A 20,213-nucleotide genomic window follows, 5' to 3' on the forward strand; every position below is an offset into this window, starting at 1 on the left:
TTTACTGAGTTAGTAAATTCATGAAAAACCTCCATTGTTAGTAAGAAGATAAATGCTGTTCCACCTTACAGCTTAGAGACGAATTTCTCCTGACTTCCTCCAATCTCTACAGCCGGAAAATTCAGTGTAACGCTGCCTGGCTTCCCTCGGAGCTGCTGGAGCGCTAACCACTGTCCCACATTCCTTTATCGCCCCTGGCGACCACCCTCGAGCCGGCTGGAAGGGCGAGGGCGCTGCCACGGAGCTGCGGCCTCTCGGCAGGGACGGCGTGCCCGGGGAACCTAATCTTCCACCCAGCACAGCCCGAAACGGCAGAGGCCGCGCGGTGGGCCCGGGCCGGCCTGGTCACTGTACCGCCCGGGCTCGCCAGGGCCCGCCGGCGCCGCAACGCTCCGTTAGTGACGATGTGGAGGCCCGGGCGCGCGGACCTGCGCGGGGGAAGGAAACGGCGCTCCCGGCGCCGGCCCAGCCCCCACGCTCACCGTCTAGCCGCAGGACCCCGGGGCCCGCGCCGCCCTCGGGCCCCTCAGAAGGACTAGAGACGCAAGCGCAGGCCGCTGCCGCGATACTCAGCGCTGCGCTCCGCGGGCAGGAAACGCCGCGGACCGACTTCCGGCTCGCTCGGCACTACCGGGTTCCGCCCCGCCCGCTGCGATCCGGTTCCGCTCTCCCCAACCGGCTCGGCGGCGGGGCTTCCGGTCGGGCGGGTCCGCCCGCTGTCGTGCCCTTTGCCGGGTCCAGACATCGGTACGTCTGGGCGGGTTTCTAGTCTCCCAAGCGAGAGCGTCGCATTCACCCCCGTGGGTCTGCGGGCGCCCCAGACCCCAGAGGACCTGGCCCCCAGCGCTTACCTGTGTCCCCCGTTGTGTCCCCCCCATTCCAGCCCCTTCCTTCCTCCGCCGCGTCCCTCCCCGGCCGCGTCCCTCCCCCGCACCCCACCAGGTCCCTCGCGCGCCTCGCCCCGCGCGCACAGTGCACCCGTCCCTGGTCTGGGAACCGCTCCTTCCGCTCCGCCCGCCTGGAGTCCTGGCCTGATTCCGCGGTGTCCTTCCATAGCCCCTCGTTGTTGCATCCTCCTTGTGGTAAATGTAAATTACCTTAAGATTTTTCAATCAGTTCCACCGAATAAAGTGATTTGATTGCGTGTGCATGTGTAATTTTATGGAATGTATTGTCACTTGTACTGATTGGTCTTCTCTTACATTTTAACCCCAGGTTCCGTTGCAAACATTTTTAAAGGGCTGGTTATTCTTCGTGAAATGAGTTTGGTGATTAGAAATCTGCAGCAAGTCATCCCCATCAGGAGAGCCCCACTTCGCAGTAAGATCGAGATTGTAAGGAGGATTTTAGGAGTGCAGAAATTTGACCTGGGGATCATCTGTGTTGACAACAAGAATATTCAGCACATTAATAGAATCTACAGAGGTAGAAATGTCCCAACCGATGTGCTTTCTTTTCCATTTCATGAGGTAAAAAAAAAAAAAAAGAAACTGTTCCTCTTGTCTAGCCTACCTTCCCAGAGTAAATTTCCTGTCTTTTTTTTTTTAATTGAGACGGAGTCTTGCTCTGTCACCCAGGCTGGAGTGCAGTGGTGCCATCTCGACTCACTGCAACCTCCCTGCAGGGTTCAAGTGATTCTTTTGCCTCAGCCTCCCCAGTAGGTGGGACTACAGATGTGGGCCACCACACCTGGCTAATTTTTTTTTTTTTTTTTTTTTTGAGACGGAGTCTTGCTCTGTCGCCCGGGCTGGAGTGCAGTGGCCAGATCTCAGCTCACTGCAAGCTCCGCCTCCCGGGTTTACGCCATTCTCCTGCCTCAGCCTCCCAGTAGCTGGGACTACAGGCGCGTACCACCACGCCTGGCTAATTTTTTGTATTTTTAGTAGAGACTGGGTTTCACGGTGTTAGCCAGGATGGTCTCAATCTCCTGACCTCGTGATCCTCCCACCTCGGCCTCCCAAAGTGGGCTAATTTTTTGGGGGGTATTTTTAGTAGAGACGGAAGTTTCACCATGTTGGCCAGGCTGCTCTTGAACTCCTGACCTCAGGTGATCTGCCTGCCTCGGCCTCCCAGAATGTTGGGATTACAGGCGTGAGCCACGGCACCCAGCCTAAATTTCCTGTATTAATTATATTGTAGGCTAGACTCTGTGGTGCATATAAGTATATATATTACAGACATGATTTTTAATTTTAATTTTGAAAATTTTCAAATATACACAAAAGTAGAGAGAGCAGTATATTCAGCGTCCACTGATCGATGGCCGTCACCCAGAGGCCACAATTACACTGGTAAGCCAGCAGAAAAAGAAAGGTGACAGCCAGGCGCGACAGCTCATGCCCATAATCCCAGCACTTTGGGAGCCCAAGTCAGGTGGATCAGCTGAGGTCAGGATTCGAGATCAGCCTGGCCAACATGGTGAAATTCTGCCTCTACTAAAAACACAAAAAATTAGCTGGGTGTGGGGGCGGGGGAAGGGGGCGCAGTGTGCCTGTAATCCTAGCTACCTGGGAGGCTGAGGCAGGAGAATCGCTTGAACCCCTGAGGTGGAGGTTGCAGTGAGCCAAGGTCATACCATTGTACTCCAGCCTGGGCAACAAGAGCGAAACTCTGTCTCAGAAAAAAAAAAAGAAAAGAAAAAGGTGACTAGCGGCCACCCTCTTCCCCTCCTAATGCTCTCAGTGAATTAAAAGAGAGAAGCAAAATGCTTCTGCAATATTTTTGCAATTTTAAGTGGGATTCGTTAATGAATATGTGCACATTGGAAAAATCAAAACAACACTGAAAATAACAGACGGGTAAATATTTCCAACAAACTCGATGTGATAGCAGTCAGGTTATTATCTACATTCTGTACATGACTTCACTCAAGGCTTCCCACATTGTAGCAACAGGAATTGGAGCAATCCTTTGGGAAAACAACTTGGCAAATCTACTCCAAGAGCATTTCAAACAGACGTATCCTTTAGTCCAGTAGTGACACACCCAAGACAATAAACCAAAAGACAGAAGAGGCCGGGTGCGGTGGCTCATGCCTGTAATCCCAGCACTTTGGGAGGCCGAGGTGGGTGGGTCATGATGTCAGGAGTTTGAGACCATCCTGGCCAACATGGTGAAACCCCGTCTCTACTAAAAATCCAGAAAAGTTAGCTGGGCTTGGTGGCACGTCCCTGTAATCCCAGCTACTCGGGAGGCTGAGGCAGGAAAATCGCTTGAACCAGGGAGTCAGAGGTTGCAGTGAACTGAGATTGCACCACTGCACTCCAGCCTGGCAACAGAGCGAGACTCCATCTCAAAGGAAAAAAAAAGAAAGAAAGAAAATGCTGAGTCATGTAAAAATGTCTTAAAATGTTAATTTATTGGCTGGGCCTATAATCCTAGTACTTTGGGAAGCTAAGGTGGGAGGATCACTTGAGCCCAGGAGTTCAAGACCAGTCTGGGCAACATAGTCAAACCTTGTTTCTACAAAAAATAAACACAACAATTAGCTGGGCATGGTGGTGTGCAAACCTGTAGTCCCAGCTACTCAGGAGGCTGAGGTGAGAGGATCGTCTGAGCTCAAGAAACTGAGGCTGCAGTGAGCCAAGATTGCACCTCTGCACTCCATCCACCCTGGGCTGCAGAGTGAGACCCTGTCTCAAAAATAGAAAAGTTACTGTTTTCTCTAATAGGAAAATAAAAGGAACACCCTAAATATCCAGCCATAGGTAACTGACTTAGTGTGAACAGTCCTTAACTAAGTGGGCTGGTCTTTATAGTCTTTATGTAGAAAATGTGATAGACTCTTTAGGACAAAATATCAAGTAGAAAGAACAAATATATAATTGTGTTCATGTGATGGTTTAGAGGTTGTGGATCTGTGTGCATTGGGAGGGATGAAAGAAATGAAATGCCATATGACAAGGTGATATCAACCTAAACAACAAACAGGCTTTTAAAGAAAAGGGTGTTTATTTGGGATAGAGCATTGCAGTGAAAATACACATACCACATGCCATAGTAGACTATGCATATTCAGGGAGGTAAAGGAAGGCAAATGTTTTTTTTTTTTCTTTTCTGGTTTTTTTTTTTTTTTTGAGACGGAATCTTGCTCTGTCACGCAGGCTGGAGTGCAATGGCGCCATCTCGGCTCACTGCAACCTCCACCTCTCAGGTTCAAGCGATTCTCCTGCCACAGCCTCTTGAGTAGCTGGGATTACAGGCGCCCGCTATCACATCTGGCTAATTTTTTTTTCTTTCTTTTTTTTTTTTTTTGTATTTTTACTAAAGTCAGGGTTTCACCATGTTGGTCAAGCTGGTCTAGAACTCCTGACCTCAGGTGATCTACCCGCCTCTGCCTTCCAAAGTGTTGGGATTACAGGCGTGAGTCACTGAGCCCGGCCTGGCAAAGGTTTTTAAAGGAAAAAGTAATTGTTTTGAGATAATGGTCCTTGGTTACAAAGATCAATAACAAGGTTAATGCCTGTCCAACGTTGGACAGGCACTTGCTGGACTGATTATCCTTGCAGAAGTTCTGTGTGTGTGTAAGGTTGTCAGGTTGTCATAGCCTTTATGCAAGGTTGCATTGTGTGTGTGTGTGTAAGGTTGTGATAGCCTTTGTGCAAGGTTGCATTTTGTGTTTGTGTAAGGTTGTCATAGCCTTTGTTGCAGTTTTTGCAGTCTTCACTGACAGTTTTTGTTATCAGGTATGAAAGTATGAGAATCCTGTCTTCATAGCTTTCCCCAGTTCTATTTGTTAGGTTTTTTGATTTGTTTGTATAACCCTAATGGCTCTATTTTGATTCTGACAACTTCCTTTTTTTTTTTTTTTGAGACGGAGTCCTGCTCTGTCAGCCAGACTGGAGTGCAGTGGCGCAGTCTAAGGGCTTACTGCAACCTCTGCCTCCCGGGTTCAAGCGATCTTCCTGCCTCAGGCTCCCGAGTAGCTGGGTTAAGGCACGTGCCATCACACCTGGCTAATTTTTGTATCTTTAGTAGAGATGGGGTTTCACCATGTTGGTCAAGCTGGTGTCAAACCCCTGACCTCGTGATCGGCCCACCTCGGCCTCCCAAAGTGCTGGGATTACAGGTATGAACCACCATGCCTGGCTATTCTGACGATTTTCACGATGGAAACAATTCAGGGCACTTGTGTACAGTTGGCTGGGCAACCCACCCCGCCACAGGCCCGGCTGCTACCCTGGCCTTAGACATGCAGCTTACGAGTGATTTGGGTGGCTGGCGCAGTGGCTCACGCCTGTAATCCCAGCATTCGGGGAGGCTGAGGCAGGCAGATCACCTGAGGTCAGGAGTTCGAGACCAGCCTGACCCATGAAACCCCATCTCTACTAAAAAATACAAAAATTAGGCCAGGCATGGTGGCTCATGCCTGTAATCCCAGCAGTTTGGGAGGCCAAGACTGGTGGATCACCTGAGGTCGGGAGTTTGAGACCAGCCTGACCAACATGGAGAAACCCAGTTTCTACTAAAAATACAAAATTAGCCGAGTGTGATGGCACATACCTGTAGTCCCACCTACCTACTCGCTAGGCTGAGGCAGGAGAATCGCTTGAACCCAGGAGGTGGACACTCCAGCCTGGGCAACAAGAGCAAAACTCTGTCTCAAAAAAATAAATAAATAACAAAAATTAACTGGGCACGGTGGCATGCGCCTGTAATCCCAGCTACTCAGGAGACTGAGACAGGACAATTGGTTGAACCCCGGAGGCAGAGGTTGCAGTGAGCCAAGATTGTGCCATTCCACTGCAGCCTGGGCAACAAGAGCGAAACTCCGTCTCAAAAAAAAGGTGATTTGGTCAGAGAGCAAGTGCTTATTTGCCTTGGAAATAACCAGGATGAAACTTGTCAACCTGTGGTTGGGTTACGATTCCTGTTCTCTAAGTCTGCATTTCCTCATTTTTTAGCATCTGAAAGCAGGTGAATTTCCCCTGCCTGATTTTCCAGATGACTACAATTTGGGAGACATTTTCCTAGGAGTGGAGTATATCTTCCATCAGTGCAAAGAAGATGAAGATTACAATGACGTCCTGACTGTAAGCGGGGATGCTGAAATCATATAACCTGGCGCATGGAACATGGGCCGTGCAAAGGGGTTAAGATCACAGCCCTGCATCCTGTGTGTCCATGGGTACCATAAGGGCCACTGGGGGAAGAACCTGTAAGCAGGGTGTGAGGAGCCCCCAGGCTGGGTAGGGACTGCATGCCTCATGCGACAGTTGGAGGAGAGAGAGAACATGCTGTGGAAACACAGAAGCTCCCAGAGAAGCCTTCTCAGCTTTTTTTTTTTTTTTTTTTTGAGACAGAGTCTCCCTATGCAGTGGCTGGATCTCAGCTCACTGCAAGCTCCACCTCCTGGGTTCCAGCCATTCTCCTGCCTCAGCCTCCCGAGTAGCTGGGACTACAGGCGCCCGCCACCTCGCCCGGCTAGTTTTTTGTATTTTTTAGTAGAGACGGGGTTTCACCGTGTTAGCCAGGATGGTCTCCATCTCCTGACCTCGTGATCCGCCCGTCTCAGCCTCCCAAAGTGCTGGGATTACAGGCTTGAGCCACCGCGCCCGGCCTCAGCTTTTATCTCTGGAGTACAGCAGCCTGTGTTGAGCTAACCCAGACTTGCTGGATCAGCCTCTTTCTGAGCTGCCAAAAGCACAGGGGTTGGAGCCTCCACCACCTTCCAGATCCGGTTCTCCTCAGTGTAATCCGCCTATGGGTTCTTCCTGCCTCCTGAACAGACAAAACCAGTTCCCTGAGACCGTGGTGCTGCAGTAGAGAAGGAGTTTAACACAGAGCTAGCCCAGTGGAAAGACGAGTTATTATTCCATCTTCCAGAGAACTCAGAGGCTAGGGTTTTCATGGGCAATTTGGCAGGCAGGGGCTAGGGAATGGGTGCTGCTGATTGGTTGGGGACAGACCATGGGGTATAAATGATTTTTGTCCACTGAGTCCACCTCTGGGTGGAGCCACAGGATCAGCTGAGTCATGAGTCTCAGGTCCAGGTGGAGTCTGTAGGTTGCCAGAACTCAAAAGTCTGAAAAACATCCCAAAAGACCATTCTTAGGTTCTACTATTGACGTTATCTTATTGGGGAGCAATTGGGGCAGTCACACATCTTGTGACCTCTGGCTGCATGACTCCTGAGCAGCAAGGAATGATAGCAAGGCAAGCTGGGGAAGCAAGACCTGCTGGCTGGTTCTCCTCAGGACACCTACATCTGAGCAGAATTCAGGCCCCTCCCGTTATCCTCATCTTGTGGCCCTTCACTAGCTTTACAGAGGTGGTTTCAGTCCTGAGCAAGGAGGGGATTCGTTTTAGGGAGGGATGATGATTATTCCTGATTTAAAGTTAAACTCTAGATTAAATTCCTCCCATAGTTAACTTGGCCTGTACCCAGGACTGAGTGGGGACAGCCAACCTGTGAGACTAGAAGCGAGGTGGAGTCAGCCACGCAAGTTAAACTCTAGATTAAATTCCTCCTGTGGTTAGCTTGGCCTGTGCCTAGGACTGAGATGGAGTCAGCCATGCCAGACTTCTCTGTCATCATCTTTGCACAGGTGGTTTCAGCAGCTTGATGCCAAAAAAAAAAAACCAAAAGGTATTCTGAAAAGCCATGTATGAGTGAATCATACTTGACTTGGCCTCCGTTGACTGAACAGCCATGCCCTGAGTCGTCCTTGGGGATCCAAGTGCATCCGTGTCGCTTGAAGCGGAGCTTCCCAGCCAGACCCAGCGTGAAAGGCTGGGATGGCCACACAGGAACCTGGGCCAGGCCCCAACTGCTCCCTCCAGACCGGGGTGGGACGTGCCCGCCACACATACCCTGCTGGCGAAGAGGAACCTTCTGAGAGTGACAGGAAGTGGCCCTGCCCAAGATTCAGCCCTGGGATCTCTGTGGCCAGCAGCTGTAGGGGGAATGTGGACATCTGCTTCCGTTTTCCCCAAACCTCCTAAGATTCTGTTCCCTGGTCTGCCCCTGGCATTTCTTCCTTGGGCCCAGAGCCCTCTCCGTGGGGCTCCCTATTAACCTGAATGGAGGGCCAGCCCACCATCCCAGGACCCCATCATCATGGCCACAGGCCAGGCCAGCTCTGCTCAGGGCTGGCTCTCAGCTGCACCCTCCATCTACCCCGCTTTGTCCTTCATGTCTCCAGGTACCTCACACCAGCCCTAAGGATACCCACCTCCCTCCTCCCTCCACCCGAACCCCAGGGTAGTGCTACCCTTGTGGCCCATGTGGCTCCATGAGCCCCCTTGGTGCTGTGCCTGCTCAGGGTCCACAGGGCCGCCCTCCTCTTCCTCCTCCTCCCCCAGCTCTGGACTCTATCTGGGTGCCCCTCCCCTGTGGGCTTTAATCCAGCTCTGTCTCCAGGAGGACATGGTAACTGTGGGTCTTCTTGAGTCACCAGCAGCTGCACCTCCTTCCCCTGTGCCTTCATACTTCTCCACTCCCTGTGCTGCCTGTGCACCGAAGCTCGACCCAGAGTGTTCAGTAAAATCAGGGGCCACTGGAGGCCCTGCCCTGTAACTGGGGCACTGCGCCTCCTGGGGGTTGGGCCTGGGGTGTGGACTGTGCCCTTGCCTCGTCCCTCTTAGGGCAGGGAGGCCACCCCGGCCAGTGCCCCACTACTCCCCAACCCCGCGGCACCCACCCCTCCTCACTTCTTCATAATCCACCCCCCTTGTCCATTACTCCTGTGGCTGGACAGCTCCATTCTGGGGGCCCCTCCCCAGCACAGTGCTGGCCCAAACAGCAATCCACATTGACTCTAAAGAGTCTGAAAGGGGCTTGCCTGCTTTCCATTTTAGATGGAAAGGAACTGAGGCTGAGTGCCTGTAATTCCTGCACAGGGGTCTCACAGCAACCCTGGGGTCCTACAGCCACGTACCAAGAGCAGCCTGTGGCCCTGGGGTGTCCCTGAAGGGGCAGCTTCCTGTGAGGTCATCCTCTGAGCCGGTTTGAAATTATTCTGACAGGTGACGGCCACCCACGGACTCTGTCACTTGCTGGGCTTCACACACAGCACGGAGGCAGAGTGGCAACAGGTAAGGAGCCCATCCTCCTGCTACCCAGGGGGTGTGTGGGGGAAACAGGCTGCCCCAGGCCCCTGCCAGCCCCCACCCTTCATCCTGACCACCCCCACAGAAACTGGACCTCAGACCTGCCCTTGGAAAAATGACTCACAGATGCTTGCTTTCAACACCAGGCTCCCCAGATACTTCCAGCTGAATGTGTTCACTAAGGAAAGCGGTCTGTGTGCAGAGGCCGAGAGCCACAGCTGACACTAGCAAGTGGTGCTTGGTCAAAAACGTCCAGTCAGCTAGAGACTAGGCCAGACCCAGGGCGGGGGTGGGAGCTCTGCACGAAGTGAGTTCAAGGTTGGTATCCTCCAGGCCCAGGCGCTCCCTCTACAGAGGCCCACTCAGGCTCCCGTCCACATGGTTAACACGCACACAATCCTGTGTTGGCAAGCAAACCATTCGCTTCTGTGAAAGTCATGAAAAACCTTTTTCATTAGAAAAAGAAAAAGTGCCGGGCGCGGTGGCTCAAGCCTGTAATCCCAGCACTTTGGGAGGCCGAGACGGGCGGATCACTAGGTCAGGAGATCGAGACCATCCTGGCTAACACGGTGAAACCCCGTCTCTACTAAAAAATACAAAAAACTAGCCGGGAGAAGTGGCGGGCGCCTGTAGTCCCAGCTATTCGGGAGGCTGAGGCGGGAGAATGGCGTGAACCCGGGAGGCGGAGCTTGCAGTGAGCTGAGATCCGGCCACTGCACTCCAGCCTGGGCGACAGAGCCAGACTCCGTCTCAAAAAAAAAAAAAAAAAAAAAGTTCGCTGGAGGCAGTGGCTCACTCCTGTAATCCCAGCACTTTGGGAGGCCGAGGACGGCAGATCACTTGAGGTCAGGAGTTCGGGACCAGCCTGGCCAACACTGTGAAACCCTGTCTCTACTAAAAATACAATAATTAGCCGGGTGTGGTGGCGGGCGCCTGTAATCCCAGCTACTCGGGAGGCTGAGGCAGGCGAATCGCTTGAACCCAGGAGGCGGAGGTTGCAGTGAGCACTCCTCCCCCTCCCTCGTCCCCCCTCCCCCCTCCCGCGCTCCCCTTCCCTCTTGCAGCCCCGCTTCTTCTCCCAGCCTGTGGCGGTTCAGGCACTGGCTGAGCTCAGGTCCTGGTTAAGATGCCAGGAGGCGGGTCCGCCCTGCGGCCTGAGCTGGAGCCGCGCAGGCGGCCAGGTTCCCCCAAACCCTGTGGGAGGGGCGTCCCGAGGAGGCAACCCTTGAGAGTGGGGCGCGGACCCCTTCCCTGGGGAGGGCCCAGCATGCTTCCTTCCTTCCAGATGTTCCAGAAGGAGAAGGCGGTGCTGGACGAGCTGGGCCGACGCACTGGGACCCGGCTGCAGCCCCTGACCCGGGACCTCTTCGGAGGGAGCTGAAAGCAGGACGGGGGAGGGGTGGAGGCTGCGGGGAGCCGGGGTCCCACACAAATAAATAACGAATGAATATACGAGGGGAACTTCCTCTCATTTCTTTCACAGCACATCGGGTATTTTTCATTATTGTAAATAAGACGGTTCCGAGCCGTGGCATCGAGAGGGCGTCCGGAGTTGCGGGAACGCGTGGCCCCCGCCTGGGAGCACCACGCAGCGCTCGCCTCCTGCCCTTCCCGGGGGTCCCTGCCCGGAGCCTGCGCCCCCGGAGAGGAAGGGGCTCGAGGGGCTTGGGTGCCGCAGCCCGTCCTTCCGTAGAAAAGGCTTGCGTCGGTATTTCCTGTTTTACCTCCTGAGTATTCGGATATTCGAGTAAACCCTGGCGTTTCAGCGCCAGCGCACGCGTCTTCGTCAGGGCAGCGCGTCGCGAGGGCGCTGGTTCCCCGGGGCCTCCCGACCCGGCCCCCGGCCACCGACACCGCTCCAGCCGGGCCATGGCGAGGCTTCCGAGCAGCACCTCAGAGACCCTCGTGAGCCCTAGAACCTGGGGCTACTACAATTCTGATCATCTGTTTGTCCTATAAAATGATTTCGGGTCATGAAAATGTCTTCCCACTGGACTTGCGTCCTGTCTTAGCCTGGACTTGTCCCCTTGGGAACACAGGCCAGGCCCCTCTGTTCCTGAAGTCGCTGCACCCCCGCGCCCTTCGATGGAGAGCGTTCTGTTTACCGTGGAACTAGCTGAATGTCGAAAAAGTGCTCGTGAAAATAGAAAACGGAGTCAGCTTTAATCCAAGCTTGTAACAAGAGCACACAGTTGGGATTCACATTCAAAAGCCCTTAAGAGAGTGAGAGGCCTGGAGACCTGCCAGCTGTGGGCGGGATTTTGGAGGTTCTTGTTTGTTGTTAGAACCGAGCCCCAGGAGCCTCTGTTCACATCCTGCGGCGCTCAGGGCTTGGGAATTCCTGGGGGCTGAGGACCTGGGGGTCTGGCTTTACTGGATGGAGCCCAGACACGACTGCAGAGCTGGGCCACTAGTGCCCCCAGCAGCCCACAGCCAGTGACCCTGGGGCCCAGACCCAGCCTGGGTGGTCCCAGCCCTCTCCTGGACAGGGTCTCTGATGTGCGCTGGGGCTGCCCTGTGTCCCACCATCAGTGAGGCTCTCTCTTCATCTTTTTTTTTCTTTTTTCTTTTCTTTTCTTTTTTTTTTTTTTGAGACGTAGTCTCTCACTGTCGCCCAGGCTGGAGTGCAGTGGCATGATTTCTGACTGCAACCTCTGCCTCCCGGGTTCACACGATTCTCCTGCCTCAGCCTCCCGAGTAGCTAGGACTACAGGCGTGTACCACCACGCCCAGCAAATTTGTTGTTGTTGTTGTATTTTTAGTAGAGACAGGGTTTCACCATGTTGGCCAGGATGGTCTTGATCTCCTGACCTCATGATCCACCTGCCTTGGCCTCCCAAAGTGCTGGGATTACAGGCATGAGCCACTGCGCCCAGCCTCTCTCTTCATCCCCTCTGCTGTAAGGGACTGCTTGTGTCTTCTGCCCTTTTTACTGGTTTTTCTTTTTTTTTTTTGATTTGGAGGTATTATTGGTTGGAAGTATTTATATGTATTATTGAACACAACCCTGGTTTTTTTTGTTTTGTTTTGTTTTTGAGACAGAGTCTCGCTCTGTTGCCCAGGCTGGAGTGCAGTGGCATGATTTCGGCTGACTGCAACTTCTGCCTCCCGGATTCATGCTATTCTCCTGCCTCAGCCTCCCAAGTAGCTGGGACTACAGGTGCCTGCCACCAGGTCTGGCTAATTTTTTTGTATTTTTAGTAGAGACAGGGTTTCACCGTGTTATCTAGGATGGTCTCCATCTCCTGACCTCATGATCCGCCCACCTTGGCCTCCCAAAGTGCTGGGATTATAGGTGTGAGCCACCATGCTTGGCCTGTTTTGTTTTTTTTGAGATAGAGTCTTGCTTTGTTGCCCAGGCTGGAGTGCAGCAGTGCAGTCTCGGCTCATTGTACCCTCTGCCTCCTGGGCTCAAGCCATTCTCCTGCCTCAGCCTCCCAAGCAGCTGGGACTATAAGTGTGCACCACTACGCCCGGCTAATTTTTATGTTTTTGTAGAGACAAGGTTTCACTGTGTTGAACAGGCTAGGCTTGAACTCCTGACCTCAAATAATCTGCCCACCTCAGCCTCCCAAAGTGCTGGGATTACAGGTGCGAGCCACCACACTGTGCCCAGCTCGATCTTTTTTTTTTTTTTTTTTTTTTTTTTTTGGAGTGATTCGCCTGCCTCAGCCTCCCAGGTAGCTTGTACTATAGGTGTGTGCCACCACACCTGGCTAATTTTTGTATTTTTCAGTAGAGACAGGGTTTCACTACGTTGGCCAGGCTGGGCTCAAATTCCTGACCTCAAGTGATCGATCCACCTGGGCCTCCCAAAGCGCTGGCATTATAGGTGTGAGCCACCGTGCCTGGCCCCAACCCTTTCTTTCTTTAGGGAATGTGAGCAAATGCCCTACTGACCTAAACCTGAGGAAGAGCCACCCGTGGCCCAGGCAGCAGTAGCATCACCTCTTACCCGTACAGGGCAGTGTCCTACTCTAGGAACTTGGGAGTTGGGTCACCACTGCCCAGCCTGTCCCCAGTCACACTGTCCTGATTCTGGACCCTCTTGCAAGCCACAGGATCATCAGAGCAGGTCCCTCCTCATCCTTCTACTCCCGGAGTCACCCGGCCCTTCACCTTCTGTGTGTGTTCCAGATTCAGCTCCTCGCAAGCCAGGAAGAATCTGGATCCTTGACTGGAGTTGCATTAAATCTGCAGATCTGCTGGCCCCGTGGGGGCTCTGACCCACGCGTATGTGCTGCCCTGGGTCATCTTCAACCTCTCTCAATGAGTGTCACCCACCTTATCAGGAGTACAGGTGTGTACAATGTGCCCTGAACCCCCACCTATCACCCCCCGCCCCGCTCTCCTGACCACAGGCAAGGAGGTGTGGCCATGAGAAGCCCCCACTCCTAACTACCAGCTACCAGGCACCCAGAGCCCCAAACCCCTGCCAAGCAGCCCAAGTCTACTTTCAGGGCCTGCTCTGAGCTCTTCAGCCCACCCAGGGGGACCAAGGTGGACCAGGGGGCACTGCATATGGGGGTGAGCTCATCCCTGCTCCACCCTCAGGCATGACCCCACCCCTCCTGCAGGCCAGTCAAGGCTAAGCCAGCCCAGCTGTGCCCTAACCGGACACTTGGGATGCCAAAGCCCTTCGTCCCCGTGAACCCAGCAAGACCAGGCCATCCAAAGACCACCACTTCCTGTGACATTTCTTCCCTCTGTTGTATGAAAAATTCGATTGAGAAATATTTAATAGAAGGAAAGAGAAATGCCATGCTAGAAAGTCACCGTGAAAAGAGGAAACGGAGTCAGAGCTTTGGTTTGAGCTTTTAACGAGAGCACAGTCTCTGGAATCACCGTCAAGAGGTACAAAAAGATGGTTTTGAGAGAAGTGAGTGTTACTGCCAGCAGCTGCGCTGGGCTCTTCGGTGCTCACACCCGTCCGTCCATGTGGGCACCACGTGGCTCTCCCTGGGGAGCTCTGAGGCCAGGTCAGCCAGAGCAGAGGCCCCTGCAGCTCAGTGGCAACTCTAGCCATCCTGTCTCCTACTTGCAAACTTTCAAGGATGGAAGCACTGGGACAGGGTTCCTCCTTGTGCGGAACTTCAGGAATGAAAGAATCTGTGCTAATGGGGGTTGAATGAAAGCTTATATAAATACTTAAAAATATGTAAATAACATTGAAAGAGCAAAGAAACATAATTGCACCAAATAAAAAAACTAACAAAAACAGTAAAGAAAAGAAATAGTCAAGGTAGCCTATCCACATGGTAAGAAATCCCAGAGCACAGAAGGAAACTGACCTGAGGACAGGAAGCCGCCCCTCCACTGCCCAGCACTCACTTTTGCTTTACAGGAACAAGAGCAGTGCAAGCCAGCACGTAGAGATTTCTGCATTTACAGCATTAGCACTCTCCGTTTTTTTTTAAACTCAAAAGGGATCACGTGATACACAGCTTGCTTCTTTCACTTTTTTATTTTATTTGTTGAGACAGGGGCTTGCTCTGTGTTCCAGGCTACAGTGCAGTGGTTCCATCACAGCTCACTGCAGCTTCTAACTCCTGGGCTCAAGCAATCCTCCCGTCTCAGCCCCCAGAACCGCTGAGATCCCAGGTGCATATCACCACACCTGACTAGTTTTTTAAATTTACTTTTTGTAGAGACAGGATCTTGTTATGTGACCCAGGCTGGTCTCAAATTCCTGAGCTCAAGTGATTCTCCTGCCTCAGCCTCTGAAATGCTGGGACTACAGGCATTGAACCATGCACCGCTACTTCTTTAGTGGGAGTCTGCTCCACAGCTGTGGTAAATGGGTGTCCCTAGTTACTAAATTTGACTTTGTGGTATTTTTTCCATCAGGATGTTTACACTTCCATGTGGCTAAAGCTATTGATCTTTCTGATTCTGGCTCCTGAGCTGAGGTTTTCTTAAACTCTTTCCGGATGAAATCTTTATTTCAGGATCATCAGTCTGGTGGTGTCCACGGCCTCAGCTTTACCTTCGTGATGGAAGAGGGGGACCTGAGGCTCCCAGGTGGGCCGGCGCCACCCTACAGGAAAGGAAGAGTTCCTGGGAGGGGCTGCTGCCCTGCGGGTTCACAGGCCCCTCACTGCAGGGGTCCCAGAGCAAGGGGTGCCCCCTGGAATGGCCCTGTGGCCAGAAAGCGAGCCTGCCCAGCTTCCTCAGGAGGGGCCTGCGGTCCACACTCACGTGGCCACTCTAGGGGGCCGCAGGGTCTCTCCCTGCTCCTTTCCATGGACCCGCCACAGCCCACAGCCCTGAGGAAGCCTGGGGGTGGAGGGTGCCCCGGCCAGGGTCTCTGTGACTCACACTCAGGGTGGGCCGGGCGTCCATGGGCTGGGGGCGGGCTGGAGGACGGTGGCGGCCCCAGGCGGCCACGCAGCATGGTGGTGGTGGTGGTGGTGCACGACGGGCAGCCTTGGCCTGGCAGCTCGTGGGACCCCCGGGGGCACACATGGTGGGTCCTGCCACAGACATACCTGCAGCTCAGGATGCAGCCCAGGCTGCTCCCCACCTCCACTCCCGCCCTGTTCCTAACTGGGGCCAGGTTCCGTGTGATAGGCAGGATGGAGGGGGTCTAAGCATCCTTCCAGAGGAGGCCCCTCCCCAGTCCCAAATTGTGCAACCCATTCCTCATCTGGCTGGGACTCGATGGGGACGGGGGCTTCACAGCCAGACTGACTGCAGACCGGAGCCAGGAACGCCCTTTCAGAGCTACACAGATGCAGAAATTTCCAGAGGAAAAAACCACTCAGACCCTGTGTTTCCTTGACTTTGGGGTCTGCTAGGGGCTGAGCCTACCTGCAGGGCTGGGGGCAGGGCCTTAAGCATCCAGTTCTGCAGGACCAACTGGTGCGCCTGTGCACTCTGCAGCAGCAGCAGCTCCACCATGTCTGCAGGGAGACACGGGGACCCTGAAGAAAGCTTCTGTTTCTCATATTTGTTAAAGTGATAGAGGATGTTATAGGACCAGAGAACACGTGTATCTACACTGTGCAGGTCCCCGGGGCAGGCTCTGAGTGTGTCTGTACACGATGCAGCTCCCCGGGGCGTGCTCTGAGTCTGTCTGTACACCGTGCGGGTCCTGGGGCAGGCTCTGAGTCTGTCTGTACATGCTGCGGCTCCCCGGGGCAGGCTCTGAGTGTGTCTGTACACGGTGCGGCTCCCCGGGGCGTGCCCTGAGTCTGTACACTGTGCAGCTCCCCGGGGTGTACTCTGACTTGTGGAACCTCTAGGTCAGAGGGTGTGCATGTTGAAAGGTGTGTGATGGGCCCCATGGCACCTTAGGAGGCTACTCCCATCTGCCTTCCCGCCTCCTCCCCCCAGGCTGCGTGGGGACCCCAGAAAGGCATGTCCATGTCTCAGTGTTCCTCCACCTCAGAGTGTGACCTTATTTGGAAAAAGAGTCTTTGCAGATGTCATTAAGGATCATGAGATGGGCCGGGCGCAGTGACTCACGCCTGTAATCCCAGCACATTGGGAGGCCGAGGTGGGTGGGTCACCTGAGGTCAGGAGTTCGACACCAGCCTGGCCAACATGGCAAAACCCTGTCTCTACTAAAAATACAAAAATTAGCCAGGCACGGTGCCTCACACCTGTAATCCCAGCACTTTGGGAGGTCGAGGCAGGTGGATCACCTGAGGTCAGCAGTTTCAGACCAGCCTGGCCAGCATGGCAAAACCCCATCTCTACTAAAAATACAAAAATTAGCAGGGCGTGGTGGTGGGCATCTGTAATCTTAGCTAGTTGGGAGGCTGAGGCAGGAGAATTGCTTGAACCCAAGAGGCAGAGGTTGCAGTGAGCTAAGATGGCAACAGTGCACTCCAGCCTGGACAACAGAGCGAGACTCTGTCTCAAAAGAAAAAAAGCGGCCGGGCGCATTGGCTCACGCCTGTAATCCCAGCACTTTGGGAGGTCAAGGCAGGTGGATCACAAGGTCAGGAGATCAAGACCATCCTGGCTAACACGGTGAAACCCCGTCTCTACTAAAAACACAAAAATTAGCCGGGCATGGTGACAGGCGCTGGTAGTCCCAGCTACTTGGGAGGCTGAGGCAGGAGAATGGCATGAACCTGGGAGGCAGAGCTTGCAGTGAGCTGAGATTGCACCACTGCACTCCAGCCTGGGTGACAGAGCGAGACTCCGTCTCAAAAAAAAAAAGAAAAAGAAAAAAGAATAAAGGCCTGGTGCAGTGGCTCAGGCCTATAATCCCAGCCCTTTGGGAGGCCCAGTTGGGTGGACCACCTGTGGTCAGGAGTTCGAGACAAGCAAAACCCTGTCTCTACTAAAAATACAAGAATTAGCCAGGCGTGGTGGTTCAAGCCTGTAATCCCAGCTACTTGGGAGGCTGAAGCAGGAGAATCGCTTGAACCCGTGAGGCAGAGGTTGCAGTGAGCTAAGATCGCGCCACTGTACTCCAGCCTGGACAACGAGGTCGAAACTCTGTCTCAAAAAAAAAAAAAAAAAATGAAAACATCTAAGCCAGTTGTAGTGGTGCACACCTGTAGTCCCAGCTACTCAGGAGGCTGAGGTAGAAGGATCGCTTGAGCCCAGGAGTTCAAGGCTGCAGGGAGCCGTGATCATGCGTGCCCCTGCACTCTAGCCTGGGTAACAGCGAGATACTATCTCCCCCAAAAATAAATAATAAAACATCTGTTCATCCACAGACAACATGAAGAGACTGAAAAGGCAACCATAAGAAGGATGGAATACTCAAAATACACGTATCAAAAAAGGACTCTTTACAGAAATTATAAAGAATCCCTAGAAACCAATAAGGCAGGCAGACAGTCTGAAAGAAAAATGGGCAAATTACTTAAATGGACACGTCACAAAAAAGGATATTCAAGGCGGGCGCGGTGGCTCAAGCCTGTAATCCCAGCACTTTGGGAGGCCGAGACGGGCGGATCACGAGGTCAGGAGATCGAGACCATCCTGGCTAACATGGTGAAACCCCGTCTTACTAAAAATACAAAAAACTAGCCGGGCGAGGTGGCGGGCGCCTGTAGTCCAGCTACTCGGGAGGCTGAGGCAGGAGAATGGCGGAAACCCGGGAGGCGGAACTTGCAGTGAGCTGAGATCCGGCCACTGCACTCCAGTCTGGGCGACAGAGCGAGACTCCGTCTCAAAAAAAAAAAAAAAAAAAAAAAGGATATTCAAGTAGCCAATAAGGCCAGGCATGGTGGCTCATGCCTGTGATGCTCGCACTTTGGAGACCGAGATGGGAGAAGCCCTTGAGACCAGGAGCTGACACCAGTCTGGGCAACCTGGCAAGACCTCATCTCTACACAATTTTTTTTTTTTTTTTTGAGATGGAGTCTTGCTTTGTTGCCCAGGCTGGAGTTGCCAAGTAGCTGGGACTACAGGCACATGCCACCATACCCAATTAATTTTGATATGTTTTGTAGAGACGAAGTCTCAATATGTTGCCCAGGCTGGTCTTGAACTCATAGGCTCAAGTGATCCTCCCATATCAGTCTCCCAAAATGCTGGGATTACAGATATGAGCCACTGTGCTATGCCGTAAATTAACTTTTAAAAAAAGAATCTTGAGTGCTAGGTGCTATAATCCCAGCTACATGGGAGGTTGAGGTGGGAGATTGCTTGAAGCCAGGGGTTTTGGACCTGCCTAAGTGATATAGCAATGCTGTGACTCAGAAAAAAAGAGACTCATGAGCTGGGAAGATAATCCTGGATCATCTGGGCAAGCCCAGTGCAATCACAGAGTCCTTAGAAAGTGGTGAGAGAAAATGACTGTCAATCTAGATTTGAATATGCAGCAAAACTTGCATTTAAAAGTAAGGGTAGGGCCGGGCACGGTGGTTCACGCCTGTAATCCCAGCACTTTGGGAGGCTGAGGTGGGCAGATCACAAGGTCAAGAGATCGAGACCATCCTGGCCAACATGGTGAAACCCATCTCTACTAAAAATACAAAAATTAGCCAGGCATGGTGGCTCACGCCTGTAGTCCCAGCTACTCGGGAGGCTGAAGCAGGAGAATTGCTTTAGAGGTGGAGGTTACAGTGAGCTAAGATTGCACCACTGCACCCCAGCCTGGTGACACAGCGACACTCCCATGTCAAAAAAATATAAATATTTTACAAATTACTTTAGAACAGTTATTAGGCAAACTCCCTCGATATTTACTTTCTTGCAAATTTATTTCCATTTATTTATTTATTTATTTATTTATTTAGAGACAGGGTTTCACTCTGTTGCCCAGACTGCAGTGCAGTGGCACAATCACAGCTCACTGCAGGCTCCACATCCTGGGTTCAAGCGATCCTTCCACCTCAGCCTCCCAAGTAGCTGAGACTACAGGCATGCACCCGACACTTGGCTAATTTTTGTATTTTTTTTGTAGAGATGGGGTTTCACCATGTTACCCAGGCTGGTCTGGAACTCCTGAGCTCAAGAAATCCTCCCATCTCGGCCTCCCAAAATACTGGGATTACAGGCATGAGCCACCGCGCCTGGCCTCCCTTTATTTTTTATTTATTTATTTATTTATTTTTTGAGACAGAGTCTTGGTCTGTCACCCAGGCTGGAGTGCAGTGGCGTGATCTCAGCTCACTGCAACCTCTGCCTCCCGGGCTCAAGCAATTCTCCTGCCTCAGCCTCCCAAGTAACTGGGATTACAGGCAGCTACCACCACACCCGGCTAATTTTTGTATTTTTAGTAGAGATGGGGTTTCACCATGTTGGCCAGGCTGGTCTTGAACTCCATGGCTCACGCCTGTAATTCTAGCACTTTGGGAGGCTGAGACGGGTGGATCACCTGAGGTCAGGAGTTTAAGACCAGCCTGGCCAAAATGGCGAAATCCCATCTCTACTAAAAATGCAAAAATTAACCGGGGGCTGGGCGTGGTGGCTCTCGCCTGTAATCCCAGTACTTTGGGAGGCCGAGGCAGGCGAATCACCTGAGGTGAGGAATTTGATACCAGCCTGATCAACATGGTGAAACCCCGTCTCTACTAAAAACTACAAAAATTTGCTGGGCGTGGTGGCAGGCAGCTGTAATCCCAGCTACTTGGGAGGCTGAGGCACGAGAATTGCTTGAACCCAGGAGGCGGGACTTGCAGGGAGCCGAGATGGCGCCACTGCACTCCAGCCTGGGTGACAGAGCAAGACTCCCTCTCAAAAAAAAAAAAAAA

The 20,213-nt window shown here is 52.7% G+C and overlaps 3 protein-coding genes across 20 annotated transcripts in view; 1 reads left to right on the forward strand and 2 right to left on the reverse strand.

Annotated features, from left to right (window-relative positions):
* The window catches only part of MCM3AP (minichromosome maintenance complex component 3 associated protein), a 53,445-nt gene extending 52,807 nt beyond the window's left edge, over window positions 1-638 (reverse strand). For 4 of the 6 annotated variants that reach the window (XM_033232678.1, XM_033232682.1, XM_033232684.1 and 1 more), the window contains exon 1: window positions 483-638. The gene's annotated coding sequence lies outside the window, so the exon portion shown is untranslated. Of the gene's footprint in view, window positions 1-64 lie in introns of all 6 variants that reach the window. The other 2 variants (XM_033232680.1, XM_033232679.1) reach the window with 2 other exon arrangements.
* YBEY (ybeY metalloendoribonuclease) overlaps window positions 629-20,213 on the forward strand; it is a 23,183-nt gene continuing 3,598 nt past the window's right edge. Inside the window, exons 1-6 of one of the 13 annotated variants that reach the window (XM_033232689.1) lie at window positions 629-747; window positions 1,216-1,334; window positions 5,904-6,032; window positions 8,968-9,036; window positions 13,189-13,351; window positions 13,629-14,469. In XM_033232689.1, the coding sequence (XP_033088580.1) occupies window positions 1,260-1,334; window positions 5,904-6,032; window positions 8,968-9,036; window positions 13,189-13,351; window positions 13,629-13,702 (510 nt within the window). In that variant the 5' untranslated portion in view covers window positions 629-747; window positions 1,216-1,259 and the 3' untranslated portion in view covers window positions 13,703-14,469. Of the gene's footprint in view, window positions 1,083-1,215; window positions 1,470-5,903; window positions 6,270-6,559; window positions 7,594-8,967; window positions 9,037-9,136; window positions 9,242-10,310; window positions 10,537-13,188; window positions 13,352-13,628; window positions 14,470-20,213 lie in introns of those variants that run through there. The other 12 variants (XM_033232685.1, XM_033232694.1, XM_033232686.1 and 9 more) reach the window with 12 other exon arrangements.
* CUNH21orf58 (chromosome unknown C21orf58 homolog) overlaps window positions 14,497-20,213 on the reverse strand; it is a 22,241-nt gene continuing 16,524 nt past the window's right edge. Inside the window, 2 exon segments of the mRNA XM_033232698.1 lie at window positions 14,497-15,524; window positions 15,862-15,953. Coding sequence (XP_033088589.1) covers window positions 15,372-15,524; window positions 15,862-15,953 — 245 coding nt within the window. The 3' untranslated portion in view covers window positions 14,497-15,371.

The sequence above is a fragment of the Trachypithecus francoisi genome, unplaced genomic scaffold (assembly GCF_009764315.1).
Source record: "Trachypithecus francoisi isolate TF-2019V2 unplaced genomic scaffold, Tfra_2.0 Lachesis_group14, whole genome shotgun sequence".
NCBI lineage: Eukaryota > Metazoa > Chordata > Mammalia > Primates > Cercopithecidae > Trachypithecus > Trachypithecus francoisi.